The sequence below is a fragment of the Macaca mulatta genome, chromosome 5, assembly GCF_049350105.2.
Source record: "Macaca mulatta isolate MMU2019108-1 chromosome 5, T2T-MMU8v2.0, whole genome shotgun sequence".
Lineage (NCBI taxonomy): Eukaryota > Metazoa > Chordata > Mammalia > Primates > Cercopithecidae > Macaca > Macaca mulatta.
Genome location: NC_133410.1, coordinates 7,308,022 through 7,324,656, shown reverse-complemented (window position 1 = coordinate 7,324,656; position 16,635 = coordinate 7,308,022). Strand labels below are relative to the sequence as shown.

General features: G+C 49.6%; 2 protein-coding genes across 18 annotated transcripts in view; one reads left to right on the top strand and one right to left on the bottom strand.

Moving 5' to 3' along the window:
- The window catches only part of EVC2 (EvC ciliary complex subunit 2), a 184,915-nt gene extending 183,230 nt beyond the window's left edge, over positions 1 to 1,685 (bottom strand). For all 11 annotated transcript variants that reach the window (XR_013417755.1, XR_013417754.1, XR_013417756.1 and 8 more), the window contains exon 1: positions 1,400 to 1,685. Coding sequence is in view for 4 of the 11 variants with exons in the window: in XM_078003153.1 (XP_077859279.1) it covers positions 1,400 to 1,627 (228 nt within the window). In the remaining 7 variants the exon portion in view is untranslated. The remainder of the gene's footprint in view (positions 1 to 1,399) is intronic.
- A 2,619-nt stretch (positions 1,686 to 4,304) lies between these two features.
- Positions 4,305 to 16,635, top strand: part of EVC (EvC ciliary complex subunit 1) — a 92,929-nt gene continuing 80,598 nt past the window's right edge. For 5 of the 7 annotated variants that reach the window (XM_078003150.1, XM_015137932.3, XM_078003148.1 and 2 more), the window contains exons 1-2: positions 4,305 to 4,629; positions 12,638 to 12,763. In XM_078003150.1, the coding sequence (XP_077859276.1) occupies positions 4,456 to 4,629; positions 12,638 to 12,763 (300 nt within the window). In that variant the 5' untranslated portion in view covers positions 4,305 to 4,455. Of the gene's footprint in view, positions 4,630 to 5,401; positions 5,607 to 12,637; positions 12,764 to 16,635 lie in introns of all 7 variants that reach the window. The other 2 variants (XM_078003151.1, XM_078003149.1) reach the window with 1 other exon arrangement.

The window sequence follows — 16,635 nt, the reverse complement described above, 5'->3', positions numbered from 1 at the left end:
CCTTAAGGGTGAGGTGCTCTAGACCCACCATGGTCCTAGATGGCTTCAGGCCCTTCCCAGTAGGCACCGTCCCTCCCTTCTGGCAGGGACCACCCTCAACATCACTGTGGCTGACAGAGACCAATGTGCGCCAGGATCTTCTGACGCTGGCTTCCCAGAAGGAAGAGCTTGTGCAAAGCAGGTGAGGCCAGGCGCACGGGCTCTGAACTCGGGGGCCAGGGAGAGAGCACAGGACAGGCCTGGGGATTCGACTCCCTGAGCCTTGGTTTTGTCACCTGCAAAACCGGCCAGATACTCCCACCTCACAGGGCAGATGAAAGAACCCAGGGAACATGTTCTGTCATTAGACTTTTGAAAGCTCAGGACACTGACATGGCATTTCTCCAGTGAAAACCTAAAGACAGAAAGGGAGCAGGGTCTCTTTTAAGGCTAAACTTCTGGAAGTGTCGCAAGTGTCCTGGGGTAGAGAACACAGCAGGACAGGACCCACCACCCGGGGAGAGAGGTGGGAGGACCTCAGGGTAGCATCAATGGCCAGACCACTGGCCAGGGCACTTCTGGGAATAGGAGCCTGGGTGTGCTGCCAGGGACAATAAGGTGGGGGAGGGAAGAGTGCCAGCATGGGACGGGAGTGGTGGGATGTCTACCAGGACAGACCACCCCAGAGGTCTGGGGGAAAATGGATGCAAGAAGTGGGAAAACCATCACCAAGGGCTAGAGGTGAAGTGGTGGGACGTGAAGCCAGGGGGTGGCAGTGGGGAGGGAGGAGGGGCAGACATCCGAGCTGATTTGGAGGAAAAGGCACTAGGACTGGTGACCAACTTTGTGGGGGGAGGTCAAGTCTAGGGTGACAGGCAGGGATCCACGCCTTTCGAGTTTAGGACCACAGAAGGAGGGCCAGGGTGAAGTAGGAAGTGGCTAAATCCATCAGCCAGGAGAGTTCAGTCACCTAAGAATCCAGCCAAGAGTCCCCACTTTCAACAACCACTGCAATCTCCCAGTGCTGGCCTCTGCAAGGCGCTCTGTATGCGTGAGCTCATCTAACCCACTTCCACCCTCTGGGGTGGACGCCACCACGGCCCTGTTTCAACGATCAGTAAACTGGGGCACAGGAGTGACCTGCCCTAAGTCAAAGTTCGTAAAATGGAGAACAGGATTCGAACCCGGGTCGCTGGTGAAGTCCAAGCCCGCTGGTGCCACACCCCGAGGAAGGTCTCCAGTTTCCCTCGAAGCTTTCTGGCCATAAGCGGGATACACCTAAGGGCCGCGAGGCACCCTGTTCAGATCCTGCCCTCCCCTCATTCTTTGCGAAATACTAAGGGTCCTCCCTGCCACCGCCGGTGTAGACGAAGTCAAACCACTAGAGTCAGACCGGAGCCTGGGGGCGGGCCCTCCTTACCTGCGTGCTGCTCTCGGGCCCCACCCCGCTCCGCCCGGGAGGAGTCCTCAGGCCGGGCCCAGACCCGGGAGCCACCTGGGGATGCCGGGGTGGCTGCGCGCCGAGGGGGCGCCAGCGGGGACTTGAGCTGGCGTCGAGACAGCCTCGGTCCCCCAGGGCCAGGGCTACCGCCAGGAGGCCCCCGGCCAGCACCCACGTGGCGCGCCCCCGGGAGCCCGAGGGGCCCATCGCCTGCCGGGACCCGCTACCTCAAAGCGGCGGGTGCAGCCGAGTCGCCGGAGCTTCCGGACCCCAGGCCCGCCCCGCCGCCGAGCATGCTCAGTGCGAGCCGCCGCCGAAAGTTTTCTGGAACAAACACCCGCATCTAGAGCTCGGCCGGCCGGGAAGTGCCGGACGGGCGTGGGAGGGGAAGAGCAAGCTGGCGCGGCCCGGGCGCCCGGCGGCCAGGCCTGGGTTTGCTTCCGCCCAAACCAAATCAGAGCGGGTCACTCCCCTGCTCCTCAAGGTTACCAGGGCCCCAAGGGCCCCTCCGCTACCACCTACCCGGGTCTGTAAGCCTCTACTCAGACGCACTTCTCCTGGGAACCGTTTCCTGACACACGGATGTGAATCCGGAGTTTCCTCATCCCCGTTTAGAAAACCGAGAAGCACTTGGAGCTCGGGGCCACGAGTTCTGGAGCACCCAGAGGGTTCAGGACAGCTCCGGGAGGAGGGGGTGGCGGGGAGAGAAGGAAAAGGACCCTCACTTCCGGTTGCGTTCAGTGCGGCCCAGCTGAGCACCCACTGCCCGAGCCTGCTGTGGCTCAGCCCTGGGCCCGCCCGGGTGCCCCTCGCATTCCCAGTGGGAAACAGGCCAGCCGCTGGGCCACCTCTCTGGAGACCTAGAAAGAGGGCAGCTGGTGTCTGAAGTCCCAGCCCTGAGCAAGCTCTCCCTGAACTCTCCGTGGGGTCAGGGGTTTGCTTTGCCAAGGGAGGCAGGAGGAGGAGGAGAAAGACACAAAAAAGGGGGACAGGTGGAGCCTTTTGTCTGCTTCCTCATCCCTGCCTAGGTCCTGAGTGACAGCTGACACCTGTTGACGGGAGAGGGCTCCACTCCAGCCATCCTTCCTCCGGGGCAGCCTGTTAGGCTGTCTAAAGTCTCAGGCCAGTGAGCCTGGCCCCTGGCAGCCTATCTCCCCATAACCCAGACCATCCAAGGACAGGCCTTTCCTGAGCTAACATGGACAAGGCCATGGGGTTTGAGAAGCTGAGAATTTATAAGCCAAGTTCCCCACACCAGGGGGTACGTGGCAGCTGTCAGGCATGAGACAAGGCCACAGGCTAATTGCCAAGCATGTTGCTGGACCATTGGTATTATTTGACAGTCGGTAATTTAAAGGTTAATTTAATAGTCAACTTTATCATAAAGTAAAATGCAAATAACCCTACATTTAAAACATCTTCTTACTACTATTTTTTATAGAGTCAGGGTCTCACCGTGTTGCCAAGACTGGTCTTAAACTCCTGGGCTCAGACAATCCTCCACTTCAGCCTCCCAAAGTGCTGGGATCACAGGTGTGAGCAACCACACCCGGCCCAAACACCGCATTTTAACAACTAAAGCCTAAGCATTCGTGGAAATACCCAGCGTAAAACAACAGCATCAAGTTACTGCCCTCATGCGTCCCCAGGAACTTGGAGATGCTTCTAAGGAAATATATAAGAAGCTCCCCATAGCGGAGAGTTTGTCCTGAAGCTAGACAGACACAGGTGTAAATGGGACAATAATTCTGTCCCACTCCTTAATTGCAAGACCTTAAATGAGTCACCTCTCCTCTCTAGCTGTCAGTTTCTCCGTTTATAAAAAGGATGAAGAATTTGGGTAACAGTTCTCATCTTGCCACGAGGAAATGATGAAACAAATTAGAAACAAGCTGGACATCCAGGCTGAAAGGGCAAAGCCCTCCTCTGCTGAAACAGATCCACATGGTGTGTCCCCTAGCCTGGCCCACACAGGTAATTAAGCTCCACAGGGTAGGAGTGTGTGTGTGTCTGTGTGTGCCCTTGCGTGCAAGTGTGCAGTCATGCACATGCATGTGTACTTTACCCAGGCACCCAGGACAAAAGCAAACATCTAGTAGCTACCCCATAAATGTTTGTTTAAAGCAAACACAGAGTGATGAACTGGTCTAATTGTTTACCCCTCTACACAACTATGAGATATTCACTACCCTGGACACTGCCTGGTTTGTGGCTGGCCTATCCCTCAGCCTGCAACACAGAAACAGATTCTCCCCAAGTGCTGAGTAAATGAATGATGGTGCAGTGTCCTGGACCTAGTGGGGACTGGGTGTAAGGGTCTCTCTACCCAGCGTCTCAGTGGGGACTGGGTGTAAGGGTCCCTCTACCCATCCTCCTAGTGGAGACTGAGGGTAACGGCCTCTCCACCTATTGTCTTGACCTTCCCTGGGAGAAAATAAGATTAAAACGGGAGACTTCGCGTGAGCAAGTTCAGAGGCGTGGAGGGCGGTGTGGCCCCGGGAAGGTTGATGGGTAGAGGTTAGGGGCAAGGGCAAGGGGTTGGACTTGCATTGGTCCCAGCGTTTTCATCAGGAGGATGACCGGAGCACCCACCGCAGAGGGTTATGGAGAAAGTTAATGAGATCATTAAGCTAAATGCTTAGCATATTCTAAGCCTCAATACAGTTAAAGGAGACTTCCTCGGTGATCAAGGTCTCTCTTCTTCCCCAGGAACCCAGGAATCCCGGTGGAAACCGTGCCCCCTCCGGAAAGGTCCGGGGCTGGGAGGCGCGCCTCTTGCTGGGCATGCTCAGTGCAGGGGCAGAGCTGAGGCGGGGGTGGCTGAAAGTTTTGAGCGGTGATCCAGGCTCCTCCCTCCGGCTCGGCGAAGCAGGGAAGGGGAGAGGAGTAGGAGTCAGGAGACTGCACAGGCCGGAAAGTCTGCGGGGCGCGCCGCGCCTCTGGCCCGCCCGGGCTCCGAGTCTCGCGTCGCCGCCCTGGCGGGGACGGTGCAGCAAGCAGCGGGATGCGGCGGGGCGGCCGCCTGAGCCCCCCAGATGGCCGGCGGCGGGGCGGCCTGCAAGAGCGACGCGCGGCTGTTGCTGGGCCGGGACGCGCTGCGGTCGGCACCCGCGCTGCTGGCCCCCGCCGTGCTGCTGGGCGCCGCGCTCGGCCTCGGCCTCGGCCTCTGGCTCGGCTGCCGCGCGGGCCGCCGGAGCCCGCGACACCAGGTGGGTCGGCCGAGCAGACAGCGGTGGGGCGGGGCGCGGGGCGCGTAGCTTCTCTGTCGTGCGGACCTGGAGACCTGGCTCTGTGACTCCTTGAGCCTGGTTGGGGACTTCGCGCGCAACTGCTCAGGCGTCGGGTTCTCCTGCTACAGGAGGAAGGTGGCGGGGTGACTAGAGGGCATTGACCTGAGGTCCCCTGCGGTGCCTGTTACATCCCGCTCCTTTGGGTGATCCTAGACAGCAGCCCATCCGCGCCACGCCTCGGTCTCTTTATCTGCAGCATCAAGGGTTTGGACAGGATGCTGACCCCGCTCACCGTGGTGGACAGAAGGGCTGCTGGGACCCCCACGCCTGAATGCCTATTCCTGCTTCTGCCTTTTCCGTCCTTCTGGTGTGGGTTACGTCGTCTGGCCTGAGTTCCAGCCGCCACATTGGCATTCATTTTTTCATTCATCAGTAAAAGTTTTTTCACAGTAAAAGTTTTCGGGCACCTTCTACAGCCAGTCACTGGCCTAGGCACCACATTCGTGAGCAGGAGAGACCCTGCCTTGCCTGCTTGAGGTTCACAGCCTCAAGGAGAACGACGAGTTGCAAGTTTACAAGTGAACTATCAGTTATGACACCGCATGGGGAGTCTGCGATGGAGCACTGGCAATGCTAGTATTTATTGAGTGCTGACTGTTTACCAGGCACTGAACTAGACCCTCTGCCTAAATGATCTCGATGAATCTCCACAACAGTTTGAGTTGATTTCATGAATGTCTCTGCTTTGCAGATGAGGAAACTGAGGCACAGAGGAGTTAAGTAACTTGCTAAAGTGACAGACGTGTCTAACCCCAAAGCCACTGTGTTCTCTGCATGGATGAGGGACGGGGTGGCTGCTTGAAGGAGACCAGTGGATGCTTCATATGCAAGTGGCCCTCATGGAATTGGCTGTGCATGGCAACGCCTGGCGTATGGCAGGCATTCCATCAGTAGTGGTATGGCCACTATTTTAGATCCTTGCAGCTTCTGCCTCTTTGGGGCGGGGGGGGGGAGGGTAAAGTCTGTGAGATCAGAAACAAGATGGCATGGTCTTGCTGCCCCCATTTCTGGCCCGTGGGAAGAAGAGACAGATCCTGTGTGGGTTCCATGTAGGCATCAGAATGTGGTGACTCATGGGACGCGTTACATTGCAAAGGGCTGATCAGGGCTGAAACTAAGATAATGCAAGATGCTTGTAGGTGAGTTGGGGGTTGTCAGATCCTGCTGGTGATTAAGAGACACTAAGAGATGCTGGCTTGTTGCACGGAGACGGAAAGGGAAGCCACAGACAGAGACTTTGCTGGGTGCCCTATGCAGTGTTTGTAGACATCTGGTTCTTTATCCTTCACCCCATGAGGTGGAGGAACTGCCATTATCCCCACTTTACAGTGAGGCAGTGGATGCTCTGTAAAGTTATTTGACCAGGGTGCCACGATGAGTAAACAGTGGGGCTGAATTTCAACCCTAGTTGGTTTGAACCCCAAACCCAGAGCCTTAAGCATCTGCTACCTAGTCAGGTGGTGGTTAGTATCCCATTTCCTAGCTGAATCAGCTGAGGCTTACCGGGATTAACCAAGCCATCTGGGTTTGCACAGCTAGTCAGTTGAGGGTGATGGTGGCTCAGACCAGGGTGGCAGCCATTGAGAGGTCTGTGGCTCAAAGTAGGACTAATAGGATTTTCTTACAGTTTGATGTGATTCTTGCAACAACCTTCTTTCTAATGAGATTCTTTTCCTCCTGTCTCCTCCGTCTAGTTTTTATTTATAAAATGTACGTCAGACATTATGACCCTCCTGGTTAAACACCTCCAGTGACTCCTGGCTGCCTGCAAAAGATAATGCCCATCCAGGCGCTGTGGCTCATGCCTGTAATCCCAGCCCTTTGGGAGGCCAAGGCAGGCTGATCAACTGAGGTCAGGAGTTTGAGACCAGCCTGGCCAACATGGTGAAACCCTGCCTCTACTAAAAATACAAAAATTAGCTGGCGTGGTGGCAGGAGCCTGTAATCCCAGCTACTCAGGAGGCTCAGGCAGGAGAGTCACTGGAACCTGGGAGGCAGAGGTTACAGTGAGCCGAGATCGTGCCATTGCACTCCAGCCTGGGCGATACAGCAAGGCTCTGTCTCAAAAAAAAAGAAAAAAGAAAAATTAGAGACCAGTCTGACCAACATAGAGAAACCCTGTCTCTACTAAAAATACAAAATTAGCCAGGCATGGTGGTGCATGCCTATAATCCCAGCTACTGGGGAGGCTAAGGCAAGAGAATCACTTGAACCCGGGAGGTGGAAGTTGCAGTGAGCCGAGATCATGCCATTGCACTCCAGCCTGGGCAACAAGAATGAAACTCCATCTAAAAAATAAATAAATAAATAAATAAATAAATAAATAAAACAATACCCAGTTTTCTAGCATGGTGCATACAGTGGCTTACCTTCTCCAGAGTACCCATCCTAACGCACAGGTGCCCAGCCACTTGCCTCATCCTGCTCTCCAGCCACTCAAGACATCTCACTGTTCCCTGTCACCTCTGCACTTCTGTATATCTGTTCTCTCCACCTGCACTGGCCTTTCTCAGACTCCACCCTGCTCAGCCCTCAGGACCCAGAGAGATCGCCTTATTAACCAGGGAAGTCTTCATGACCTTCCATGCTAGATCAGGTACTTCCCTGCTTTCTGGGCATTCGTTGTTCTCCTCCTCTGTTCCAAGTCACAGTGTTATCTTGCACTGCTTTCCTTTTGCTGTTTTTGTTTTATTTTGTTATTTTAACTTATTTCATCATTAAACCTGTTTTATTTACATCGAAGTTGTTCATGCACATAATTTAAAGTATTAGTTCAAAAGGAGCAGTAGCCCCACCCATTTTCTACTTCTCCACAGTGGCCTTGTTAACTCCTTCAGCTGATTATTTTGAGAATTTACTTCCCATTTCTGAATAACGTGCCTATATTGCTGCTGCTTGCTTTTTTTTTTTTTCTGTGTGTAATAGCCGTTGACCCTCCAATGTGGAAAGGAAGAGGACTTAGCTCTGTTGCCTCCCCTCCTCCATAAGATGTTCACTCTTCCCAACACCACTACCACCCTCCCGGTAGGGAGATTATAGGGGAATTTGGTTAAATTAGTATTCAGTGTTTCCATTATTACAATTCTGCAAACATCATTTACTGTAAGTTAAGGATCAGTTATGGTTATGAATACCTTCTTTTCTTGCACAACATTTTGTTTTTCCTGAAATTAATAGTTATTCTCTTTTTTTGTTTTTTGTTTTGTTTGAGATAGTGTCTCACTTTATTGCCCGGGCTAGAGTGCAGTAGCATGATCACGGTTCACAGTAGCCTTGACCTCTTGGGTTCAGGTGATCCTCTCACCTCAGCCTCCCAAGTAGCTGGTACTATAGGCTTGCACCACTATACCTGGCTAATTTTTTTTTTCCTGTTTTTCGTAGAGTTGGGGTTTTGCCATGTTGCCCAGGCTGGTCTCAAAACTCCTGGGCTCAAGCAGTCCTCCTGCTTTTGCCTCTCAAAGTGCCAGGATCACAGGCTCATCACGGATGAGCCACCACATCTGGCCTCGGTTTTTTCATTTGTTTAGATTCTGTGTACTTATCATTCATTTAACTGTCCCCCATATATGTGCCTTTCTGTTCAAGACAATTGAATACATTAGATATTTGATCCATTTTATCTTCTTGAGAAAAACATGTCTCCGAGAAACATTCTGACAAGCTCTAGTTTGAGCTGGTTATTCTCTAGACAGCTCTCTAAAGTGTGGACCAGACCAGCAGCATCAATATCTTGGGGAGCTTGATAGAAATGCAAATTCTTGGGCTCTACCCCAGACTCACTGAATGAGAATCTCTGGGTCCAGCAAGCTGCGTTTAATAAGCCCTCCTGGTGATTTACATGTTCTTAAAGTTTGAGAAGCAGCTACTCATCATGCTGGGACTTTCTCATGTCTCTCCTGGGTTGAATCCTGTTTCAGGGATTCCCCTTTCATTAGCTAATTTCCTTGCATGCCGGGAGCACATCCTTCAGTAGCTTTTTCAAAAAGGGATGGATGCAACTCTTTTGAGAACTTCTGTGTCTGAAAATATATTCTTCTATCTTTATACTTAATTTGGTAAGAATAATTAGATTGGAAATAATTTTCCTCCAGAATTTCGAAGGCATTTTTCCATTGTCTTTTTTTTTTTTTTTTTTGAGATGGAGTCTCACTGTGTCACTGAGGCTGGAGTGCGGTGGTGCGATCTTGGCTCACTGCAACCTCCACTTCCTGGGTTCAAGTGATTCTTCTGCCTCAGCCTCCCAAGTACCTGGGACAACAGGCGTGCGTCACCATGCCCAGCTAATTCTTGTATTTTCAGTAGAGACGGGGTTTCGCCATGTTGGCCAGGCTGGTCTTGAACTCCTGACCTCGTGATCCTCCCACCTCGGCCTCCCAAAGTGCTGCGATTTCAGGGATGAGCCACTGCATCCGGCCTCCATTGTCTTAGAACTGTTGTGGAACCAAACTGGGTCCCACTCACCTCGCACAGTAAGACCAGATAGCTACACTGAGGTTTTGCGGTGGTAAAAAGGAAGGTGTTTATTCACAGGGCACCAAGCCAGGAGGACTAGGCAGCTCATGCTCAAATCCTGACCTCCCCAATGACTTGCACGTGAGGGTTTTTAAAGGTATAGGTAGATTTCAGGAAAGCAGAAGTTATAGGCAAAATTGTAAATCAGTACATGAAGGTTACAATTGGTTTTGGCCTAAAAGGGCGGGACATCTTGAAGTGAAGGCTTGTAGGTCAGAGGTAGATTCAAAGATTTTCTCATATGCATTTTGTCAAGGAAGAGAAGCTTTGTTTTAAAATGTAGCTTCAGCAGAAAAGAACATTAGCTCAGGCTCCTGGGCATGACTTCCTCCGGGCCCCCCAGGAAGAACTTTCAAACAAAGAATGGTGCTCAGAGTTCAGATCTCAGATAAGGGGCAGCGGAGGACCTCAGCCTCTGAGTGGATCCATTTGATGGGGGTCCAGGTTTCTGAAAAACAACTCAGGACATATGTTAAGTGTTATCTTTAATTTCTGTAGGGAAACCAAACATCTCCTGACTCTAACTTCCTGGCTATTGTTTTAAGTTACTATTACCTTCTTGCTTATCAAGTTGCTGATAATTTCCCTTGAAGAAAGTCAGGATTTTCCTTTATTTCCAGGCTAAGGGCAGGGGATTTGCAGGCCCATAAAAGGTGGGGACTCTGCTTCATCTCATAATTTCCATGGTTGCTGTTGAGAAAACTGATTCTATTCTGATCCTTGATACTTTATATGAAACCTCTTTTCCTTTTGTTCCTCTGTAGAATCTTAAAGAACCTTTACCTTTGCTCCTAATAAATAAAATTGCACCAGGATGGTCTTGGTGAAAGTCACTTGTCATCCACGGTGCCAGGCATTTGGAACGTCCTTTTGATACAGAATCATTTTCTTGATATCTTTGATGATTCTTTTCCTTTTGTATGTTCTCTTCTTCCAAGAACTCCTATCATTTTTTTAGGTTGAATTGGGCTTCCAATCTTAGTCTTTCTCTCTCACTTCCCATCTCTGTCTTTTTTTTGTTTATTTTTGAGACGGAGTCTCGCTCTGTCACCCAAGCTGGAGTGCAGTGGCCAGATCTCAGCTCACTGCAAGCTCTGCTTCCCGGGTTTACGCCATTCTCCTGCCTCAGCCTCCCGAGTAGCTGGGACTACAGGCGCCCGCCACCTCGCCCGGCTAGTTTTTTTGTATTTTTTAGTAGAGACGGGGTTTCACCGTGTTAGCCAGGATGGTCTCAATCTCCTGACCTCCTGATCCACCCGTCTCGGCCTCCCAGAGTGCTGGGATTACAGGCTTGAGCCACCGCGCCCAGCCCTCTTTGTCTTTTTTACATTACCGTCAGAAAGACGTTTCTTAACTTTGTACTTGTATTGAGTTTTTCATATTTTCAATTTTCAAGAGTCCTTTCTTTGTTCTGAGAATGTTCTATCCTGTTCTTATTTCATGAATGGAATACCTTCTCTGATTTCTCTGATAATATTTTAGTTGTTTATTTAAGGTGTTTTTTTTTTTCTCTGCCTTGCGTAGTGTGTTCCCTGCTTGCTTTTTCCTTTTGTTTGTTTTGGATTTTATCTTTCGTATTAGAGTCTGTCCTCAAATGGCTGGTGACCCTCTGGACATTTTCAAGTGATGCTGGTGCTCCTTCTGTGGGATAGGTATTTTTTTTCGTCAATGTCTTTACTGTAGGACTATCTGACTGGGTTCTTCTTTGCAGGACATTTGTACAGGCCAACCATGCTTGGTAAACAACCCCCCAAATCTCTGGCCTCATCATCTACCCCAAGACTCACCCCAGACTGCTGCATCTACACAGGTTTCTCTCTGTGCCCAACATGGGCCTGCCTCAAGGCCTTTGCACTTGCTGTTCTCTCTTTCTAGAATACTCCTCCCTGAGATATCTCAATGACTGATGACCTCACTTCTTTTAAGTTCCTTCTCAAATGCCACTTTGTCCAAGAGACTTTGTCTGCCATCATCCTTCATTCCCCCACCCTCCACTGTTACTCTAGAACACGATTGTCCCTGAATTACTATGTATTTTTTCATTTATTTGTTTGCATCTTTCTTCTCTCACTGCAATGTCAATGCCACAAAAGCCAAGGCTGTGTATTTTGTTCATTACTCTATTCCCAGTACCTAGAACAAGGCTTGACACAAAGCAGATGCTCAGTAATAGTAGCTGATTAACTCAGTGACAAACTGGTGATATTTCTTTACTTCAAAGATTATATTCATGAGCAGCTAGTGATTAAAGAGAAAGTTGAGAAGTATCCAGGATAACAGAATTTTAAATATCGTCTATTCTCCTTATTTGTGGTAGTTATGTTCTGTAAACTCACTGAGAACACAGCGTTAGTGAACACTGAACCATTGTTCCTAGGGGAGAAACAGGGTTAGGTTCCTACAAGCTTCTGGTCACAACATTTCCATTAACCAGTCAATATGTAGCATAGTTCTATGTATGTTTCAGTTTAAAGATATCTTATTTGATAGATATTTTTAATTTATTAACATTGGACTCACAGACATCAGCACTGTAACTCATACCTGAATGAATCTTCTGTAACACACCCATTTCTCCAGAGGGCATGCCATAGCTTTCTTGTGTTTTGGGAGACTAGATAGCACTTCTGCACTGTGTTTGGTGATTATTTTAAACGGTAAAGTCACCAAGAAAAAGCACAGAAATGCAAAAACTGTGCTACTAGAGTATGAAAAGGATGTTTACAGCATGAGAGCAGAGACAAGAAGGCAGAGTGCTACCTTGTTCCATCTCAACTGAGCACATGCATGCCGGGCGACTCAGATTGTTCATCCTCTGTGTGTATCCGTGAATAACTGTAAAAGCACCATGAGCGTTGGTTTGGGGGTTATAAATAAATTTTAGCAAGTACAGGAATTGGCAAATACAGAATCCATAAATAATGAGCACTCATTGTAGTTCAGAATAGAAACTACTCTATAACTTCAGGTCACCTAACATATTTTCTTAAAAACCATTCAATGAAGTGATCAAAATCAACAGGAACATTAATATGCATGTGCCATTTCCCGTGCTTTGTTGTTAAATCCAAGGAGCTCCCAGTCCACTGGGGGTCCCAACCTAGAAGAAAAATGGAACAAGCTTTGCTCTCCATCTTAGCTCAAGTCCTGAAGGTGCACTGAAATGGGGGCATCCTGGAGGCCTTAGGGGGACTTCTCAGGAAGGTGACCTGTGCAGTCTTGAAGGATGTGTAGCAGACCCCACATAGGGTGGGAGGCATTACACACAGAGGACCAAGCTTGAGAAGCACAGAGGCGAGCAGAAGTGGCTGCTGGACTGGGGGAGTTAACTGGCAAAAGTCTTGGTGGGGACTAGGCCAACTGACCTCAGTGTTGTGTTTCTATCTACCCCCAACTCCTGACCTTTGGGTTTTAGAAAGACGACACTCAAAATCTGCTCAAGAATTTGGAGTCTAATGCGCAGACCCCCTTGGAAACTGGCTCCCCATCAAGGAGGAGGAAGAGAGAAGTGCAGATGTCAAAGGACAAGGAAGCTGTTGATGTAAGCTCGGTGTTGGTGTTTGTTTGTGGAGGCACATGTGGGAGGTGGGGTGTCCCCCTGGCAGCCAGGTGTCACGTAGACAAGCCTCTGACAGATATAGTTTCCCAATGGGCTGCTTTTTTTAGGCATAATTTACATACAATCAAATGTGCAGACTTTAGGTTTTACAGTTTGATGAGTTTTGAGAATTGCACACCCCTTAGAACCAATATCCCCGCTGAGAATGTTTTCATCACCCAGCAAGTCCTCTAGTGCCCCTTTCTGGTCACTCCCCACCCCCACACACTTCCAGAGGCACCCATGCGTGGGATTTCCGTTGGTTGGTTCTGTGGTTCTAGAACCTTATGCAAATGGAACTGTGCTGTTTCGTGCCTGTGTTTCCTCCACAGAATGCCTTGAGATGTTTCCCTTTCATTGTGTATATCAATTCTTCCCCCATTTTTATTGCTCAGTGGCAGTCAACTGTGTGCATGTGCCACGCTTTGTTGATTGCTTTCCATTTGGTGGGTGTGTCATTGGTGGACTGGGCCGGTTTTAGAATTTGGCTGTGATGAATAAGCCTACTATGAATGTTGGTGCATACGTTTGCTTATTTTCATTTCATTTTACTTCCTTTAATTAAATCTCTAGGAGTGGGAGTGCTGGGCCTCTGGAAGAGATGTTAAAAAAATTCTCTTTGTTCCTGCCTTCCTGGAACCCTTACTCTATCCACAGAACATCGCTTTCTGGGTGAGCCCCGTGGGTGGAGAGGATGTGACATTTCTTGTCACCTCCTTGTCCCCTAGAAAGTACTGCAGGCTTCGTCTTCTGGGATAAGGGGAATGAACTAGTATTATTTTTTAGCATCTACTCATGCCAGGCAGTTTTACACCTCTCACCTGTGAGTGATGCCAACACTCACGTGAGTGATCTCCTGCCCTTCTCTCAGCAGCCACGTGAGGCTGATCTGAGTTATATTCCCGTTTTCCAGATAAGGAAGCCGAGCCTCAGAGGTAGGCTACTCTCCTGAGTCCCGCAGCTGGAGAGTAGCCAAGCTGATATTTGTCCTTGGGTTTGCCGGGCCCCTGCTCGGGAGTGCTACGTCTGCACACCTGACTCCTAGCCTCTGCCCCTTTCCAACCTGTTCCATCCTGTTCCGCAGCCTCAGCTTACCACAGAAGAAAGTGGGCTGGGGATTTAAAAACGGATTTCCCCAAAGGTCCAAAGTCAGTAGGGCTCAGCTTCTAGTTACTCTGAACAATCAGCTTTTGCATCAGCCCTGCATCTCCCTCCCTGGCTGGCGGGATCCTGTGGAGGGGGGCACTGCCCTGCTCTTGGCCAGCGTGGAGCCGGGGAGAGATGGGCAAGCCTCTGCTGCTATCCCGGGACATGGCTTGCAGGAGATGAGTCTGGAACAAGCAGATCTTTAACTTTACCCTTGGTAATTGTTAGCTTGATGATGGGTATCTGCTAGGTGTAGCCGAATAGTGAACAGGTAAGACATTACTAGGCAGGAAAATATGAGTTAACTTTACAGTGGGGTAGAAAGACTTAGGCCTCCCTACAAACACTGATCGAGCCCCTATTTGGATGTGCCCTGTGCTGTCTCTGACACTGTGTGCTTGCCTCTCCATGTGTGTCTGTGTATGTCCCAGTCCATCACTCTCTCATGTGTCTCTGTGGGTCTTTCTGTGTGTGTCTTTATGGCAGTGTGTGAGCTGCAGGTACACGGCATCTCCCTGTCGCTGTGTCTCTCTTCCGCTCATCTCTCTCTCTACTGCTCTGCCCCATCCCACCCTCTCACACTACTAGAATGTGCTGATAGATGTGAAAACAGATGTCCACCCAAAAACTTGTACACAGATGTTCAAAGCAACACTATTCACAATAGCCAAAATGTGGAAACAACCCAAATGGAAAAACTGGAAAAATAAAATGTGATATATGCAGACATTGGAAGGTTATTTGGCCATAAAATAAAATGAGGGGCTGATCCATGCTACAACCTGGATGAACCTGGAAAACATGCTAAATGAAAGACGCCACTCACAAAAGACCACATGTTATAGGATTCCATTCCTGTGAAATGTCTAGAACAGGAAGATTTATACAGACAAAAGTAGATTAGTGGTTTCCGGGGGCTGGGGCAGAGGAAGGGGAGGGATGGGGTGACAGCAAAAGAGGACCGGGTTTCTCTTTGATGCCATGAGAATGTTTTAGGTTGACTATAGGCTGGGCATGGTGGCTCACACCTGTAATCCCAGCACTTTGGGAGGCTGAGACGGGCAGACACTTAAGGTCAGGAGTTCGAGACCAGCCTGGCCAACATGGTGAAACCCCATCTCTACTAAAAATACAAAAATCAGCTGGGCATGGTTGTGTGTGCCTGTAGTCCTAGCTACTTGGGAGGCTGAGGCAGGAGAATTGCTTGAACCCAGGAGGCAGAGGTTGCTGTAAGCCAAGATTGTACCACTGCACTCCAGCTTAAGTGACAGAGCGAGACTCTGTCTCAAAATAAATAAATTAATAAATAAATAAAGTTGACTATAGTGATGGCTGCACATATTTGAAGATACTGAAAACTATGAAATATTATGCTTTACGTGAATGAACTGCAGGGTGTGTGAATTAAATCTCAAAGCTGTTAAACAAACAACGCAGCTCACACATAGGGTGTCCTTGAATGTGATGAAAACAGTGCTGGCTTTAGGACCTACAATCCTGGAACCCAGTCCCAGCTCTGCCACATGTTTGCTGTGTGATGTTGGGCAGGAAGCATAACCTGTCTGAGCCTCAGGTTTCTCATTTAAAATGACAGCAGTGATGGTGCTCCCCCTGCCATCCCCGAGTCACCCAGGGCTGAGTTAATGCGTGTGAACGTTCCTGCCACAGAATGGGTGCTCAATCAGTGTTTGCAGGGGTGCCTAAGTCTTTCTACCCTGCTGTAAGGTTATTTTTTTCTGCCTAGTAATGTCTTACTTGTTCACTATTCAGCTACACCTAGCAGATGCCTATTATCAAGCTAATAATTACCAAGGGTTAAGTGAAAGATCTGCTTGTTCCAGTGACCGGCTTGTCAGAATGCTCTTGCTTTCTGCAGACTGAGCTTGTCAAAATATGCGGTCAGGGCTGCTTTGGCCCAGTGGGTTGAGCTATAACTTTCTTGTCCTCCAGTGCACAGAAAACCAGGGCCTTGTAGTTCCTGCCACGCCTTGGATGACCTCTGTTTAATGAACAACTCATCTCAGCTGAAAACAAACAGAAAATTCCAGAAGGCTCTGAGGCATGCTATTCCAAAGCCTCCGTCTCTCCATCCCATTCCTTTGCTGTGGAGGGAGGGAGAGTGGGTAGAGCCTGTAAGGATGCATTTACGCATTCTCTGAAAAGAACTCCTTTATATTGGTTACGGGAATGGCTTTTCCTTTCCTGCAATTATACTTTAACCAATTTGCTGAATAATTGCATTGCTCTAGCTGAGGAAGTTTTACCTTGTAGATTTCGCTGCAACCAATTTTCTAAATAATTGCATTGCTTTGCTGGGGAGACTCTTGGAATTTGGAGGACACCTGACCTTAATGAGGAGAGCTTTTAAAAACTAAAGGCAGTGGCTCCTGTTCAGGTAGCAGAGCCTGCTCCTTCCCTGATTTCGGGTATCACATGCTCCTGCATCCTTCATCCCCTGGCAAAGACCATGACCATCCTTGGGCTGGCCCTGCACGGGTTGCAGTCTGCAGGTAGACAGATCAGGCGGAGCCTTCCTGCCAGCCAGGGTGTGTGTCTGATGCCCATTTCCCGACTCCTCCATCCCCAGGTGCTGCACCCACAGGTCTCAGGTGGGCCCTGCACCAACATCCTTTCGTTCTTTTTTTTTTTTGAGACGAAATCTCACTCTG